General features: G+C 42.0%; 1 protein-coding gene across 1 annotated transcript in view; it reads right to left on the reverse strand.

Moving 5' to 3' along the window:
- The window catches only part of LOC140188268 (uncharacterized), a 150,279-nt gene that overhangs the window by 40,997 nt on the left and 90,095 nt on the right, over positions 1–19,187 (reverse strand). Inside the window, 3 exon segments of the mRNA XM_072244360.1 lie at positions 4,376–4,431; positions 9,860–10,176; positions 14,543–14,622. Of these exon segments, the coding sequence (XP_072100461.1) occupies positions 4,376–4,431; positions 9,860–10,176; positions 14,543–14,622 (453 nt within the window).

The following is a 19,187-nucleotide window of genomic DNA, read 5'->3' on the forward strand; positions in this document are numbered from 1 at the left end:
AGTCTGCTCCTATGTCTTATGGTCTTCTGATGTAGCTAAGATGAGCTAGAAAGACAGAAAGTAAACCTTGGTTTGTATATCTGCTCTGTGTTTTCCCATTTCTACGGCGTACCAGACTGCAGAAGGTATGGTAGGCATAGTGATTATGTTACTCAATTTGTTCTGGAGCTAGACACAGGATCACATCCTTACACTGTAAATGGTGAAATGTATTTCAAGGAATTCAGGAAAAAATTACTGGAGACCCATGAGCCAGTCCTTATCAAGGGATCAAAAGTGGAGAGACTCGGTAACAGAGATCAAGAAAGGGGAGAGAGGTGTCAAAGATGGACCGAGTGAACTTAAGGGCAGGGTGATTCAAATAATGCAACACCAGAGAAGTTTCCAGAGCGTTCCAGACTGTATCCACTAGGGGACGCATTGAAAAACTGTATATACATACTGTGGCCATTGGGAAACATACAAAATAGATACATGTATAAAAGTAGTTATAAAAAATACAAGTAGACAATTGTTAAGCTGCAAGAAAATAGCAAATAGTCTAATCAAACAGCATGGAGACACCTTCACCAACTCCCACAGCCCCCGATGACCCTCTGATTTCAGTCTCTGAAGCCAACATGAGAGCATCCTTCAAGAGAGTGAACGTACGGAAAGCACTGGTCCAGATGGTTAACCTAGCTGAGTACTGAAGACCTGTCCTAATCAACTAGTTGAAGTGTTTACTGACATCATCAACCTCTCACTTTGGCAGCTTGAGGGTACCGATCTGCTTCAAGCAAGCTTCAATACAAGTGTGCCCAAGAAGAATGTGGTAACCTGCCTCAATGAATATTATCCAGTAGCACTTGCATCCACTGTGATGAAATTGACAGGTTGGTCAACTCCTGCCAGAGGACTGACTTGGACACGCTCCAGTTTGCCTACCACCACAACAGGTCAATAGCAGATGCTATTTCATTGGATCTTCACTCATTTCCTGACCACCAGGACAGTGAAGGTTCATACATCGTTCACTTACCAATTACAGCTCAGCATTCAACACTGTCATGCCCTCAAAACTAATCAGTAAGCTCCAATATCTAGGCCTCAATGCCTCTTTATGCAACAGCCCCAGCACCATATTGAAGTTTGCTGACAACACAATATTTAAGTTGGTCAAATCAAAGGTGGTGACGAATCTGCATATAGGAGACTGAAAATCCGGTTGAAAGGTGCCACAACAATCTCCCTCTCGTCGTCAGCTAAACCAAGGAGCTGTTTATTGATTATAGGAAGAAAAAAAGCTGGAGGTCCAGAACCCAATTCTCTTTAGTGGATAGGAGGTGGAGAGGATCAGCAACTTTAAATTCCTTGCCATTATAACTTCGGAAGATCTGTCCTTGGACCAGCATGCAAGTGCCATTACAAAGGCAGCACAGCAGCACCTCTACTACCTTGGAGACTTGTGCAGATTTGGCATGTCATATTCTCCAATCTGCATCTAAAGAAGTTTGTCGAAGTTTTAGATGACATGCCAAATCTGCGCAAATCTCCAAGATAGTACAGGCGCTGCTGTGCTGCCTTTGTAATGGCAAAGAGCTCTATCTAACTCTTTCTTGAAAACATCCAGAGAATTGGCCTCCACTGCCTTCTGAGGCAGAGCATTCCACAGATCCACAACTCTCTGGGTGAAAAGGCTTTTCCTCAACTCCATTCTAAATGGCCTACCCCTTATTCTCAAATTGTGGCCTCTGGTTTGGAACTCATCCAACATCAGGAACATGTTTCCTGCCTCTAGCATGTCCAATCCCTTAATAACCTTATATGTTTCAATCAGATCCCCTCTCATCCTTCTAAATTCCAGTGTATACAAGCCCAGTCGCTCCAATCTTTCAACGTATGATAGATCCGCCATCCCAGGAATTAACCTCGTGAACCTACGCTGCACTCCCTCAATAGCTAGAATGTCCTTCCTCAAATTTGGAGACCAAAACTGTACACAATACTCCAGGTGTGGTCTCACCAGGGCTCTTAACAACTGCAAAAGGACCTCTTTGCTCCTATACTCAACTCTCCTTGTTATGAAGGCCAACATGCCATTAGCTTTCTTCACTGCCTGCTGTACCAGCATGCTTACTTTCAGTGACTGATGAACAAGGACAACTAGATCTCGTTGTACTTCCAGTTTTCCTAACTTGACACCATTCAGATAGTAATCTGCCTTCCTGTTCTTGCCAAAGTGGATAACCTCACACTTATCCACATTAAACTGCATCTGCCATGCATCTGCCTACTCACCCAACCTGTACAAGTCATCCTGCATTATCACAACATCCTCCCCACATTTCACACTGCCACCCAGCTTTGTATCATCTGCAAATTTGCTAATGTTACTTTTAATCCCTTCATCTAAATCATTAATGTATATTGTAAACAGCTGTGGTCCCAGCACCGAGCCTTGCGGTACCCCACTAGTCACCGCCTGCCACTCTGAAAGGGACCCGTTAATCCCTACTCTTTGTTTCCTGTCTGCCAACCAATTTTCTATCCATGTCAGTACCCTACTCCCAATACCATGTGCTCCAATTTTGCCCACTAATCTCCTATGTGGGACCTTATCAAAGGCTTTCTGAAAGTCCAGGTACACTACATCCACTGGCTCTCCCTTGTCCATTTTCATAGTTACATCCTCAAAAAATTCTAGAAGATTAGTCAAGCATGATTTCCCCTTCGTAATCCATGCTGACTCGGACTGATCCTGTTACTGCTATCCAAATGTGCCGCTATGTTATCCTTTATAATTGACTCCAGCATCTTCCCCACCACAAATACCCTGTATATCCATGTCACACCTGCTTTTAGTTAGTTTTCCCTCCATCAGACAATGGTCTGCAAATACTGTTCTATTTTTTTTAAATTATAAAGTTATGACCCCAGGCCATTTTTAATGGTCAAAAGAGAGTAACCCAACACAACGTTCCTGCAACAGATTCACAGGCCTCCGGATCACAGTTCTTCAAACACCTATCCAAGTACTATTTGGATACGAATTTCTAGTAAGTTTGAAACCTCCTCCATCCTTTGGATGGAAACGTTTCCTCATCACCCCTCTTATTCTTTCAGTTACTTCGGAAATATTCCCTGGTTTCTAGCCCAGCTATCAAAAGAAACAGATTCTTTCTATCCATCCTATCTAAACCTTTTGATTTCATATACCTGAATTAAGTATTTTTTGCACCCAAAAGAAAACAATGCTAAATATGCAACTTTATGGTAGCAACATCTTTTATTTTTCTCTGCACCCTCTCTAACACTAATCATCTTTCCTGTATCACACGAGGCCTCGTTATATACAAGTGTGGTATTACGTCCCCCGCTTACCTGAGCTAATTTGCATCAGCTAATTAAAGAAAGCATGCTGTATCACCTTATTGACATGTACAGCTCCTTAAAGATAGAACAATATGGTGCACAGATGTTCCCGTATTTCTCCGCACTACAAAAATATCCTCCAATTTACTGTTTCTTCTCTTGCCTTTTGCACTCCCAAATGCTTTAATTCACACTTCACTAAATTTTATTTGCCATTTCTTCCCAACTGACCAAATTATCTGTATTTTCTGCAGTCCGCAGCATTTTTCTCCACCAAAAGGCAAATTTTATATAATTTTCAAACTTTTTAAATCATGCCCCGCACAAGGCTATATTATTAAAATACACAAGTGAGTGAGCAAACACTGATCCCATGGAACTCCAGGAGGAACAGCCTGGCAGTCACAAAAACATCCATTACTTTTTCACTTTTACTCATTTTGAATCCAGTGAGTCCAGTCTATCAGGTGGGATTGTATCAAAAAGTTCCCATGCAAACTACATGAAATACTGTCCCTCCTTTCTGCCTCCCTCAAAGAACTAAATCATAGACGTTTCCTAAATAAATCCATGACTCTCCCCAAACAATTTGAGTCTTGCTATTAAAAGCTTGTGTTACTTAGAATGGTTTCCAATAATTTGTCGCCAAACTGGAAAATTCCTTTCCACCCAATCTTTTTGAACACAGGTACGACACTATCAGAGCTCTGGGAAATCGTGTGATAATGGAAAATATAACATTATATTGCCTGCCCAGTTAATAATTCAGGCGAGTTCAATACAATTCCTCCTGCCATCCCAGAAATTTCCATACTCCACATCTACTTGCATTCTTCTTTCACCTTGTTAACATACCAGGTTACATACTGGTGCAAACATCATTATTCTTTTCTAGTTTCATGCATACAAAACGTTTTAACCAAGTGACTAAATATACACACATAGGATGTTCAACAAAGCAATTATAAAATCCAGTGATAAATGAGTACAAATTATTCCTATTAAATTGGATCAAACTTACCTAACGTAGAAGATGCAGTTTCTACCAGATTCAAGTCAATTTCTTCAGCCACTGATCTAATAACAACATCACAATTAAATAATGAAAGCACTCATCATACAGGCACTTCAGAGATTAAATCAGAGCATTGTTCCAATATTACAGTACATCTTAAGTATTCACAACACTCAGAGGGAATAACCCAGAGGAATTGACAAATGAATCGACATGGGTGGAACTTAAGAGGGTAAATCACTTTGGGTTATACTAGAAGCCTCCCAACAGACAGCAAGAATTGGAGGAACATGTATGTAAATAAATTGTGGAGAGGTAAAAGAAATAGAATGATTATAGCTGCTGTTAACTTTAACTCAATATTGAGAATGCCTCCATGAAAGAGGCTTTGATGGGGCATAATTTGCCAAGAGCATCTGAGATAGTTTTTTGACACAATATGTAGATAGTTCTATTACTAGAAGAGATAGTATTCAACCTTAGTCTAGGAACTGAAAATGCCAGACAGTAAAAGCATCAATGGGGGGGAAATACTCAGGTATGTTGAGAATAATCCTGCAAATTTCAAGGCAGTTGATGAATCGGTGCAGGGGGCAGGGCTTCAGATTTCTGGATCATTGAGATCTCTTCAGGGGAAGGTACAAAAAATACCGAAACCAAGTGGGACAAATACCCTTGCAGGCAGGTTTGCTGAGCCGTTGGGAAGGCTTTAAACTAATTTGGCAGGGGGTGGGGCAGTTGGTGTACAACTAGATGTAGTGTGCATTGAGACTGAGGAAGGACATGTAGATGATAGGGCAAAATTGCAGTCAGTGAGGTAAGCTGAAGTGTAACATGGAAGCAAAATCAAAAAGGGTGACGAATACATCACTGAGGGTGTTATATTTGAATGCACTCACTACACAAAAAAGGCAGATGATCTTGTAGCGCAGTTAAAGATTGGCAGGTATTATATTGTGGGCATTACTGAATAATGGCTGACAGATTATGGTTGGAAGCTTCACATCCAAGGATACACACTGTATCAAAAGAACAGGGAAGTAGGCAGAGGGGGTGGGGTGGTTCAGTTGGTAAAAATGAAATCAAATCCTTAGAAAGAGGTGAAATAGGATCAGAAGATGTAGAGTCCTTCTGAGTAGTTAAGAAACTTCAAGGGTAAAAAGACCCGATGGGAGTTACTGTATATACAGCACTCCAAACAGTTCAAGGGTAAAAAGACCCGATGGGAGTTACTGTATATACAGCACTCCGAACAGTAGCAAGGATGTGGGTTACAAATTACAATGGGAGATTGAAAAGAATGTTGGAATTGTCACAGGAGATTTCAATATGCAGGTAGATTGGGAAAATCTGGTTGATGCTGGATCCTAAGAGAGGGAATTTGTTGAATTCCCATGAGATGGCTTTATTTTTAAAAAGAACAGTTTGTTGTTGAGCTCACTAGGGGAACAGCAATTTTGGATTAGGTGTTGTGTAATGAGCCAGATTTGATTAGGGAGCTTAAGGCAAAGAAACCCTTCAGAAGCAGTGATCATAATATGATAAGAATTCACTCTGCAGTTTGAGAGGGAGAAGATAAAATCGTATGTATTATTATTATAGTGGAGTACAGGAAGCACAAGAGAGGAGCTGGCCGAAGTTAATTAGAAGGGGCTACTAGCAGGGATGATGACAGAATAACAATGGCTGGAATTTCTGGGAGCAATTCGGAAGGCACAGGAAATATATTCCAATAAGAAGTATTTTAAAGAGAATGATGAATCCATGGCTGACAAGGGAAGTTATAGACCGCATAATAGCATAAAAATGGCATACACTATAGCAAAAATTAGCGGGAAGGTAGAGGATTAGGAAGCTTTTAAAATCCAACAGAAGGCAACTAAAAAGCCATAAAGAGAGAAAAGATGAAATATAAAAGTAAGCTAGCCAATAATATAAAAGAGGATACAAAAAGATTTTTCAGGTATATATAAGGAGTAAAACAGAGACAAGAGTGGTTATGGGACCACTGGAAAATGACAGTGGAGAGGTAGCAATGGAGGACATAAATGGTCAAAAGTAATAAGTATTTTGTGTCAGTTGTCACTATGGAAAACACTAGAAGAACGCCAGAAATGTGAGCGTTAGGGGGCAGAAGTCAGTGCCGCTGCTATTACTAAGAATGTGCTTGGGAAATTGAAAAGTTTCAAGGTAGATAAATCACCTGTACCAGATGGACTAAACCCAAGGGTTCTGAAAGAAGCAGCTAAAGAGATTGTGGAGACATTAATGACCTTTCAAGAATCATTAGATTCTGGAATTGTTCTGGAGGACTGGAAAAACACAAATGGCACTTCACTCTTTAAGGGAAGGAAACAGAGGAAAGGAAATTACAGGCCAGTCAGACTTACTTCAGTGATTGGAAAGATGCTGAAGTAAATTATTAAGGATGTGGTTTTGGGGTACTTTGAGGCATATGGTAAAATAGGCCAAAGCCAACACAGTTTTCAAAAGGGCAAATCTTGCCTGACAAATCTGTTGTAATTCTTTGAGAAAATAACAGACAGGACACACAAAACAGAGTCAGTTGATGTTACTTATTTGGATTTTCAGAAGGCCTTTGACAAGGTGAAATATATGAAGCTACCTAACTAGACAAGAGCTCATGGTATTACAGGAAATACAATATACTAGCATTGACAGAAGATTGGCTGACTGGTAGGAGGCAAAGAGTGAGGATAAAGGAGGCCTTGTCTGGTTGGTGTCAGTGACTAGCAGTGTGCCGCAAGGGTCAGTATTGGAACCACTTTTCACATTTGCCAGTGGTTTGGATGAAGGAACTGATGGATTTGTGGTAAAGTTTTTGGACAATATGAAGATAGGTGAAGGGGAAGGTATTGCTGAGGAAGCAAGGAGCCTGCAGAAGGTCTTAAATTGGTAGAATGGGCAAAGTAGCAGATGGAATATAGTATAGAGAAGTGCATGGTCATGCACTTGGGTAGAAGGACAAAGGCATCAACTATTTTCTAAATGAGGAACAAATTCAAAAATCAGGGGTGTAAAGGGACCTAGGAGTCCTCATGCAGAATTTCCTGAAGGTCAACTTGCAGGTTGATGCAGTAGCAAATGCAATATTAGCATTCATTTCAAGAGGACTAGAATATAAAAGCAAGGCTCAATGCTGAGGTTTTGTAAGGCATTGGTCAGACCGCACTTGGAGTAGTGGGAGCAGTGCTGGGCACCTTATCAAAGAAAAAGATGTGCTGGCATTGGAGAGGGTCTAGAGGAGATTCACAAGAAGAAATGAAAAGATTGATTTTATAGAAAATACAAAAAATTGAGGTACAAAGGGAGTTGGGAGTCCTTGTACAGATCAAGTCTGTGGTGAGGAAGGCAAATGCGATGTTGACATTCAGTTCAAGATGACTAGAATAGAAAAACAAGGATGTAATGTTAGATATTAATGTCAACAAGGATGTAATGCTGAAGCTGGAGAGGGCTCAAAGGATTAAATGGCTTGTCACATGAACAGCATTTGATGGCTCTGGGCCTGTATTCACTGGAATTTAGAAGAATGATGGTTGACATCATTGAAACCTATCAAATGGTGAAAGGCTCTGACAGAATGGATATGGAGAGGACGTTTCCTATGGTGGGAGACTAAGACCAGAGGACACAACCTCAGAATAAATGGACATCTTTCCAGAACCAAGATGAAGAGAAATGTCTTTAGCCAGAGTGGTGAATCTGTGGAATTCTTTACCACAGGCAGCTGTGCAGGCCAGGTCTTTATGTATAGTTATGGCAGGGGTTGATAAAATTCTTGATTAGTCAGGCATGAAAGGATAAATGGGGGGGGGGGGGCAGGAGATTGGAGACACAATGAAATGGTGGAACAGACTCGATGGGCCAAATGGCCTAATTCTGCTCTTATGGTCTTAAATATTTAATGAGATACCAGCTACTGCTTCCCTGGGTAGGCAATTTCACAGATGCACTACTCTCTAGGAAAAGCAGTTTCTTTTCATTTCCATCCTAAACTTATTCCCCCAAATCTCAAGGCCATGTCTCCTTGTTCTAAGTTTCTCTTGCCAGTGAAAATAAATTTCCTGTTTTTATCTTATATATTCCTTTCATGATTTTATATGTTTGCACAAGATCTCCTCTCATTTTTCTGAATTCTAGTGAATTCAAAATTCAAGACAATTCCCAAGTGGTTGTGAAATATTCCTGGCAAGATGGATCAAGGAGACTCCAAGGACATTTTATAAATGTATCAAGAGCAGGAGGATAGAGAGAGAGAGAATGTGGATTCCATTAGGGACCAAAGGAGTAAATGGTGCTTGGGAGCCAAGCGGTGCAAATGAGGTCCTAAATGAATATTGCATCTGTATTGACCAAGGATGGGGAGTTTAGGGAAGTGTACATGGATCATCTGGAGCAAGTCAGTATTAAAGAGGTATGAGATGTCATTAGAATCATAAGGGTTGATAAGCTCCCAGAACCTGGCGACATCTATCCCAAGATTCTATGGAAAGCAAGGGAGAAGGTAGCTGGATCCCTGACAGATTTTTATTTACATCTTTGTTAGCCACAGGCCAGGTGCCAGAGGGCTGGAAAATAGCAATTTTTTTTTGAAACTAGGTAACTATATGCCACTAGCCTAATTAAAATTAGAGACGATCTTAAGTAATAGGTTTTTTGTAACTTTGGAATAGTCAGCATGGCTTTTTGCTAAGGAAATCCTTTCTTTCTAATTTAATTGAGCAAATAAGTAAGAAAATTGATGAAGGCAGGGTAGTAGATGTTGTCTGTTTAGATTTTAAGATACTGTACCTTAATATAGAGTCTTATATAGCAGGCTAGTCCAGAAGGTTGAGGTACACAGGATCAAAGGCAAACTGGATAATTGCTTCCTAGTGACAGGAGGCAGAGGGCAGTTGTGAAAAGATGCTCTCCTGATTGGAGGTCTTTGACCAGTGGTGTACTGCAGGGATCAGTACTGGGATATATTAATATACATTAATGACTCAGATGTGACTGTAAGAGATGTGATTAATAAATTTGCAGATGACAAAAGTCAGTGATGTTCGGAATAGTAAAGGTGGTCATCCAAGGCTACAGATCAGATGGAAAACTGGGCACAACTTTGGAATTTAATCCCAGCAGTAATGAGAATCAAACAGAGGTAGGACATAAACAATAAATGGTAAGGGACAATAAACCTTTCGCAAAACTTGGTAAATTCTTTTTGAAACATGAATAAACTATTCAAATAATAAATCTCGCATGTATTCACGATTTGCAGTTTAAAATACTGCAAGGTTCCTAGCAATCTACAAGGTTCTAGCAGCCTACGCATAGTCTTCCTGCAGCTGGAACGACTATTCAGAAACAAATCCAGTAAAAAAAAAACAGAACACTCAGGAATTTTTTCTAGACACGCATAACTTGAGCATTAAAAACATGTTTTGCGAAGTCCTGGTCCTTTCCTACTCAACTTTATTATACCTTGGATTTGGTCCTTGTGAAGCAGCACTGGTATCTTCTTTTGTTTCCTCTTCCTTTGGCCTTTCCTCTGCGGCTGTACTACTGGGATCAGATGCTGGAACTACAGCTGGTGGAGAGGCAGGGGCTGCGGTTGGAGCTGTGTTAGGGGTGGGAGCCTGATTTGAAGGAAATATTGAATCTGTAATTAAGGTTGGAAAGGAACTTGAAGTTGTTGAAGCTGAAGTTCCCGTCGAGGTGGAGGCAGCTGCTGTGGTACTCACTGAAGCAGGTACTGGAGCAGGTTGTGTTGACGGTGTAGGTGCAGCAGCAGCTTTAGGCTGTTTTTAAAGAAAGAAGTATTAACTCTGATTAGATCAGCTGTACTGAATAATACAACTAGGAGAGCAGCCAAGCATTTCTGCACATTCAATCATAGACACAATGTAATCCTTGTCTCAAATGAAGAAAGAATTCAGGCTTCCTTCCAGATTCATATTTTGCGAATTTCTTCCACTGCATAGGGCATCTTCTAATAGATCATGAATATAATTATAGACTTGCCCATCCAAATATGCAGGGTAGAAGAGGGAACCTAACCTACTGGGCATTTTCCACAACCCCACCTTCAGCAAAACAAGTAATATCACCCCTAACTGCCTCATTAACCTAGCTGATCTAGTATCATATTCTAGATCGCAAACATGAGGAAATCTGCAGATGCTGGAATTTCAATCAAAACACATGAACCTTGCTGGTGAACGCAGCAGGCCAGGCAGCATCTCTAGGAAGAGGTACAGTCGACGTTTCGGGCCAAGACCCTTCGTCAGGACTAACTGAAAGAAGAGCTAGTGAGAGATTTGAAAGTGGGAGGGGGAAGGGGAGATCCAAAATGATAGGAGAAGACAGGAGGGGGAGGGATGGAGCCAAGAGCTGGACAGTTGATTGGCAAAAGGGATATGAGGGGATCATGGGACAGGAGGCCTAAGGAGGAAGAAAGGGGGGGGGGGTCCAGAGGATGGGCAAGGGGTATAGTGAGGGGGACAAAGGGAGAAAAAGGAGAGAGAGAAAAAGAACGTGTGTATATAAATAAATAACGGATGGGGTACGAGGGGGAGGTGGGGTTTGAAAAGTCAATGTTCATGCCATCAGGTTGGAGGCTACCCAGACGGAATATAAGGTGTTGTTCCTCCAACCTGAGTGTGGCTTCATCTTTACAGTAGAGGAGGCCATGGATAGACATGTCAGAATGGGAATTGGACGTGGAATTAAAATGTGTGGCCACTGGGAGATCCTGCTTTCTCTGGCGGACAGAGCGTAGGTGTTCAGCAAAGCAGTCTCCCAGTCTGCGTCGGGTCTCGCCAATATATAAAAGGCCACATCGGGGGCACCGGACGCAGTATATCACCACAGCCGACTCACAGGTGAAGTGTCGCCTCACCTGGAAGGACTGTCTGGGGCCCTGAATGGTATTTGGGAGGAAGTGTAGGGCATGTGTAGCACTTGTTCTGCTTACAACGATAAGTGCCAGGAGGGAGATCAGTGGGGAGAGACGGGGGGGGGGGGGGGGAACGAATGGACAAGGGAGTCTCGTAGGGAGCAATCCCTGCGGAAAGCTGGGGGGGGGGGCGCGGGAAAGATGTGCTTAGTGGTGGGATCCCGTTGGAGGTGGCAGAAGTTACGGAGAATGATATGTTGGACCTGGAGGCTGGTGGGGTGGTAGGTGAGGACAAGGGGAACCCTATTCCTAGTGGGGTGGTGGGAGGATGGAGTGAGAGCAGATGTGCGTGAAATGGGAGCGATGCGTTTGAGAGCAGAGTTGATGGTGGAGGAAGGGAAGCCCCTTTCTTTAAAAAAGGAGGACATCTCTTTTGATCTGGAATGAAAAGCCTCATCCTGAGAGCAGATGCTGCTGAGACGAAGGAATTGTGAGAAGGGGATGGCATTTTTGCAAGAGACAGGGTGAGAAGAGGAATAGTCCAGATAGCTGTGAGAGTCAGTAGGTTTATGGTAGACATCAGTAGATAAGCTGTCTCCAGAGATAGAGATAGAAAGATCAAGAAAGGGGAGGGAGGTGTCAGAAATGGACCAGGTAAACTTGAGGGCAGGGTGAAAGTTGGAGGCAAAGTTGATGAAGTCAACGAGCTCAGCATGCGTGCAGTCATCGATGTAGCAAAGGAGAAGTGGGGGACAGATACCAGAATAGGTTTGGAACATAGATTATTCCACAAAGCCAACAAAAAGGCAGGCATAGTTAGGACCCATACAGCCGCCCATAGCTACACCTTTAGTTTGGAGGAAGTGGGAGGAGCCAAAGGAGGAATTATTAAGAGTAAGGACTAATTCCGCTAGAGGGAACAGAGTGATAGTAGAGGGGAACTGGTTAGGTCTGGAATCCGAAAAGAAGTGGAGAGCTTTGAGACCTTCCTGACGGGGGATGGAAGTATATAGGGACTGGACATCCATGGTGAAAATAAAGCGGTGGGGACCAGGGAACTTAAAATCATCGAAAAGTTTCAGAGTGTGAGAAGTGTCATGAACATAGGTAGGAAGGGGTTGAACAAGGAGGGATAAAACAGTGTTGAGGTATGCAGAAATGAGTCCAGTGGGGCAGGAGCAAACTGAGACAATAGGTCTACCAGGACAGGCAGATTTGTGGATCTTGGGCAGGAGGTAGAAACGGGAAGTGCAGGGTGTGTGAACTATAAGGTTGGTAGCAGTGGATGGGAGATCCCATGAGCGGATAAAATCGGTGATGGTGTGGGAGACAATGGCCTGGTGCTCCTTAGTGGGGTCACGATCGAGGGGTAAATAAGAGGAGGTATCCGCGAGTTGTCACTGTGCCTCGGCAAGGTAGAGATCAGTACGCCAGACTACAACAGCACCCCCTTTATCGGCGGGTTTTAAAATCTCTTTCAAATCTCTTACTAGCTCTTCTTTCAGTTAGTCCTGATGAAGGATCTCTGCCCAAATCGTCAACCACACCTCTTCCTAGAGATGCTGCCTGGCCTGCTGCGTTCACCAGCCAACTTTTGTGTGTGTTACATGGAATCTAGAGTGGGCGAGCTAATTAGTTACAAAACTAACTCGGTGGAAATATTCAGAGGGAGTGGTACAGACCTGATTTTCATACCAAAGGCCTGTGACCAGTGGTATAAATTGGTCACCGCAAAGAAACATTGTGTGCACAAATGACAGGGCTCAGGGAATGTTGTAGAACAGAGACACCTACAGATACAAGTTCGTGGTGACACTGGTAGAGAAGGCGGTGAAGGCGTACGGCGTACTTGGCTTCATCGGACAGACTGAGTACAAGAGTTGCGATTTCCTGTATCAGATGTAGGTGAGACCACACGTGGAAGACTGCAGTATTGGAAGAATGTGTTTAGGCTAGCGAAGATGCAGAAAAGGATGTTGCCAAGACTAAAGGGCTTGCTTTATAAGGGACAAAAGTAATTAGAACTATTTTCCCTGAAGCAAAGGAGGCTGAGGGCTTACCTTATAAAATTATGAGGGGTATAGATACGATGGATGATCCCAATTTTCTTGCCATGGTTAGAGAGCCTAAAACTAGTGGGCATAAGTGAAAGGGGACCTGGAGGAAAGTTCTTCCATACAAGGAAGGTGTAAACTTGGAACAAGCTGCCAGAGAAAGTGGTAGAGGTGGATTCAGCTCATTTTATACATCAGTTCCAATTTTATTCTTTATGATTACACAAATGTGAATTTACAGTAGCCAATTAACCTACCAGCACTTCTTTGAGACAGGAAGCTTTCCACGGGTTCACTCTCCTGAGGGATGCTCTCATGTTGGTCTCAAAGACTGAAATCACAGGATCATCGGAGGCTGTGGGATTTCGTGATGATTCTTCCATGGTTTGATGGTCAAAGTTTGCATAAAAGATACTGAGCTCATCTGGAAGCAAAATCCTGTTGTCACGCCTATCATTTGATTTCACTTTGTAAGAGGTGCTAGAAATCAAGCCCTGCCACAGCTGTCGGGCGTCCTTCATTGGTTCTGTTTAGTCTGGAATTGCCACTTCGCCAGTAAGATGGCTTTCTTGAAATTATACCTAGACCTCTTGTAACCTCCTTGATCACCCAACTTGAATGCACCTGATCTAGCCCTCAATAGATAATGATCTCACAGTTCGTCCTGGACTGCTGGTTGGGAAAAACTGAATGATTTTGAGGGGACACTCTCGTCTACAACCACTTTTGGTCCTAATCTACTGATCCTTGCTCTTTAGCTTCTGCTTGTATGCAAAGCCAAGTGATCAGATTTTCCAAAATGCTTCTAGGCATGAAACAGTGGGGATTTCTTACCTTAGTACAGCAGTAGTCTAGTATTGGGACCTCTGGTGCTACAGGTTATATGCTGATGGTAACTGGGCATGGAACTTTGATCTGTATCCTATTGTTTGCCTTTTACTATCCAACACAGCAGAATATTGATTCTTCAAGAGAAGCTCATTGAAATAAAGGTGTTAATTTACCTCCCCATAAATAAAATGTAATATAAATAATTGATTCTGTGATTTTGTAATTTACAAACAATATAGTACAGTGAACCTTAAGACAGTAGCAATGAAGGACCCAAACAGGGTTATCCACTACATATACAAATCAATAACCACACTGCTCTAACAAGATGAGTGAGCCTTAAGTTGAAGGTCTTCATTCAACAGATCCTATCAAATTGCTTACCTTTGTTACCATAACCACTACGAAATTCTTCTCATCAATTTTGTAATCTTTTAGTTGAGTGTCATCATTGAGGATTTTACCTGCAACAAATAGTCAGTGAACTTTAACCTTAATTTACACACTTTAAACAAACAAATCAGAGCCATACATGGACAATGTTTAAAGTGACCAAATACAATTGAGCCGATACAATGCAGAACAGAGTTCAAATCTCACATTCAAGTGAATTAAATAATTATTGTCATATATGGGGAGATAACACAACAGTGCTGAGAGCTGCTGGTTGGTTCAGCATTTTAGCTCTTACCTTCATGACATGGATAAATAAGAATTTTATGTAGCAATTCAGAAAGACCAAGATGTGTACAAAGTTGGTTAAGCGTGGAACGACCAAAGACAAAATGTGAAGATTCTTAAAACATCAAAAGGCAACAGTCACTCTTCCCCTAGAGCAGGAGTTCCCAACACACACACACACACACACACACACCATGGACCCCTACCATTAACTGAGTCGTCTGTGGACACCAGCTTGAGAGGCAAGTCTTTATCTGCTTAGTATTTGCTTTTGTTTTCTTATTTCCTTAAAATATAGATTAGCATTCAGCCCAAAAGGTCTGAGGGTAATCCCACTGACCACTTCATTACAATTTGTTCTCTTACATATGCTCCTCAATTAAGCCACTGCTCCCACTCTCATGCCCCCAAACAATTCTTCTACCACCAGCTACACCAGGAGCAACTTACAGAAACTTAACTTAACAGCTCACAGATCACTGGGAGAAAAGAGAGGATTCATAGAAAACCCACTGTATCACTGCCTAGTATGGGAACTGTACTCCCCTCAATCGCAGGACTCTGCAGGGGGTGGTGCAGAGAGCTGAGCGAATTTGTAGATGTGAACTTCCCACTATTCAAGACATTTACAAAGACAGATGTGTAAAAAGTGCCCGAGAGATCACTGGGGACCCAAGTCACCCCAACCACAAACTGTTCTAGCTGCTACCATCCAAGAAACAGTAGCGCAGCATAAAAGCAAGGACTCCGGGCCAGCTTCTTCCACCAGGCCATAAGACTAATCAATTAATGCTGATACAATTGTATTTCTATGTTATATTGATTTTCCTGTTGTACATACAATTACAAATTACTATAAATTGCATATTTAGACAGAGACGCAACTTAAAGATTTTAACATCTCGTATATGAAGGATGTAAGCAATAAAGTCAATTCAAATTACACAGATTCTGCAGACTTCAGATTGCTAAAACTGCCTTCTACTGCTTTGCGTGGTACCAAGACTGTCAAACAGCACCAGCGTAGTTCCATTCCTCCTTCGCCAGTATTGCACATCCACTTAAACAGGAACCTTCTATAGTATGTACAAATACACACTTTAGTAAGAAACCATGACACTACAAAATGCCAAGTCATAAGAGCAGAATGGCTCCAAAACACAGTTGATTTATTATCCCCCTCAATCCCATTCTCCTCCTTGTAATCTTTAACACGCTTACTAATCAACCCATCAACCCCCACTTTAAATATACCCAATAACTTGGCCTCTACAGCCGTCCGTGATCATCAATTCCACAGATTCACGACTCTCGGGCTAAAGAAATTCCTCTTCATCTGTTATAAATGGATGTCCCTCTATTCTGATCCTCTGGTCTTAGATTCCACCAGTATGGAACCATCCTCACCACATCCACTCTATACAGGCCTTTCAATATTCGATAGGTTTCACTGAGATCCTCCCCTCATTCTTCTAAATTCCAGCAAGTACAGCCCTAGAGGCATCAAACACTCATATGTTGAGCCTTTCATTTAGAGGATAATTCACGTGAACCTCCCCTGGACCCACTCTCAGGCCAGCACATCCTTTCTGAGATAAGAGGACAAATTTACTTACAGTACTCCAAATGCCACCTGAGCAAAACCTTATAAAGTCTCAGATTACGCTCTTGCTTTTATATTCTGGTCTTCTCGAAATGAATGCCAACTTTGTATTGGCCTTCCTTAATAGTGACCCAACCTGCAAGTTAGCCTTTAGGGAATCCTGCATGAAGGGACTCCCAGGTTCCTTTGAGCCTGATTTCAGAATTTTCTCCTTGTTCAGAAATTAGTCTAAACCTTTATTTCTTCTACCAAATTGTACCACTATATACTTCAATACACTATATTCCATCTGCCACATTGTTGCCCATTCTCCCAATCCAAGTCCTTCTGCAGGCTCCCTGCTTCCTCAACATTACCCGTCCCTCCACTTATCTTTGTATCAGCAGTAAACTTGGCCACAAAGCCACCAAGTTCCATCATCCAAATCACAGACATGGCATGGTCCCAATAGAGACTCCTGCAAAACACCACCATAATTCATTGCAAGTAGGTAGGCAGGGTCATAAAGAAAGTGTGGAACATCGGCCTTCATAAAGTATTGGGTACAGGAGATGGGATGTTATGTTTAAGTTAGGGAGGGTTTAAACTAATTTAGCAGGGGGGATGGGAACTGGAGTGATAGGGCTATGGAAGGGGAAAACAGCAATAAATCAAAGATAGCTTGCAACAGAGATGATAAAAAGGGCAGGCAGAAGATGAGGAATAATCACAGCCAGTGTGATGAGTTACAAGGCAATAGAGGCATGGTGCAGTTAAAACAGAAAGCAACAAATACTGGACTGAAAGTGTTATATTTGAATGCACGCAGCGTAAGAAATAAAATGGACGATCTTCAAATTCAGCTACAGATAGAATTGGAAGGTGTAGAGTCTCTATGGGTTGAGTTAAGACACGGCAAGGGTAAAAGGACCCTAATGGCAGATTTATACAGGCCTCCAAACAGCAGCCAGGATGTCGATTACAAATTATAGCAGGAGATAGAAAAAGCATGTCAGAGGGGCAATGTCATGATAATCATTGGGGATTTTAACATGAAAGTGGATTGGGAAAACCAGGTCAGTACTGGACCTCAGGAGAGAAATTGTAGAATGTCTAAGGGATGGCTTTTTAGAACAGCTTGTTGTTAAGCCCACTAGAGGATTGGCTGTGCAATGATCCAGAGGTAATGAAAGAGCTTAAGGTTAAGGAACCCTTAGGGAACAGTGATCACAATATGATCAAATTCACTTTGAAACTTGAGAGAGAGAAACTAAATTCCAGTGTGTCAGTATTTCAATGGTATAAAGAAAAATACAACAGCATGAGAGGGGAACTGGCCAAAGCTGCCTGGAAAGGGACACTAGCAGGAAGGACAGCAGAGCAGCAATGGCTGGAATTTCTGCAAAAAATGAGGGAAGTGCAAGACAGATATATTCCAAATAAGAAGAAATTTTCCAAATGCAAGAAGGACACTACCATGGCTGACAAGTGAAGTCAGAGTCAAAGTAAAAGCAAGAGAGGGCATACAAGGAAGCCAAAGCTAGTGGGAAGATAGAGGATAGGGAAGCTTTAAAAAACTTGAAGGAAACTAAGAAGGTCTTTAGCAATGAAAAGATGAATTATGAAAGGAAGCTGGTGACTAATATAAGATACTAAAAGCCTTTTTAAGTATATAAAGAGCAAAAGAGTTGAGGGTTGATATAGGACCAATAGAAAATGACTCTGGAGATACTGTAATGAGAGATGCAGAGATGGCAAAGGAACTGCACTCATATTTTGCATCAGTTTTCACAGAGGAAGACATCTGTAGTATACCAGACATTCAAGAGTGTCAGGAAAGTGAAGTATGTGCAGTGAAAATTATGATTGAGAAGGGGTTCAGGAAGCTTAATGGTCTGAGGGTGGATAAATCTCGTGGACCTGATGGAATGCACCCTCAGGTTCTGAAGGAAGTAGCTGGAGAGATTGCGGAGACACTAACAATGATCTTTCAAGAATCGATAGATTCTGGCATTGTACCGGATGACTGGAAAATTGCAAATGTTACTCCACTATTTAAGAAGGGTGGGAGGCAGTAGGAAGAAAACTATAGACATGTTAGCCTGACAGCAATGGTTGGGAAGCTGTTGGAATCAATTGTTAGGGATGAGATTACAGAGTACCTGGAGGCACATGACAAGATGGGACAAAGCCAGCATGATTTCTTGAAAGGAAAATCCTGCCTGACTAACTTCTGCAATTCTTTTGAAGAAATGCAGTAGATGTGGTGTACTTGGATTTTCAGACCTTTGACAAGGTGCCGCACATGAGGCTGCTTAGCAAAATAAGAACCCATGGAATTACAGGGAAGTTACTAGCATGGGTGGAGCATTGGCTGATCAGCAGAAAACAGAGTGTGGGAATAAAGGGATCCTATTCTGGCTGGCTGCCAGTTACCAGTGGAGTTCCACAGGGGTCGGTGTTGGGACCACTGCTTTTTATGATGTATATCAATGATTTGGACTACGGGATTAATGGATTTGTGGCTAAATATGCCGACGATATGAAGTTAGGTAGAGGAGCGGGTAGTGTTGCGGAAACAGAGAGCTTGTAGAGAGACTTAAGATAGTTTAGGGGAATTGGCAAAGTGGCAAATGAAATACAATGTTGGAAAGTGTATGGTCATGCACTTTGGTGGAAGAAATAAATGGGGAGACTATTATTTAGATGGGGAGAGATTTCAAAATGCAGAGATTTAAAGGGACTTGAGAAAACTCTTTATACATC

This window comes from Mobula birostris, chromosome 26, assembly GCF_030028105.1.
Source record: "Mobula birostris isolate sMobBir1 chromosome 26, sMobBir1.hap1, whole genome shotgun sequence".
In the NCBI taxonomy this organism is placed as follows: Eukaryota; Metazoa; Chordata; class Chondrichthyes; order Myliobatiformes; family Myliobatidae; genus Mobula; species Mobula birostris.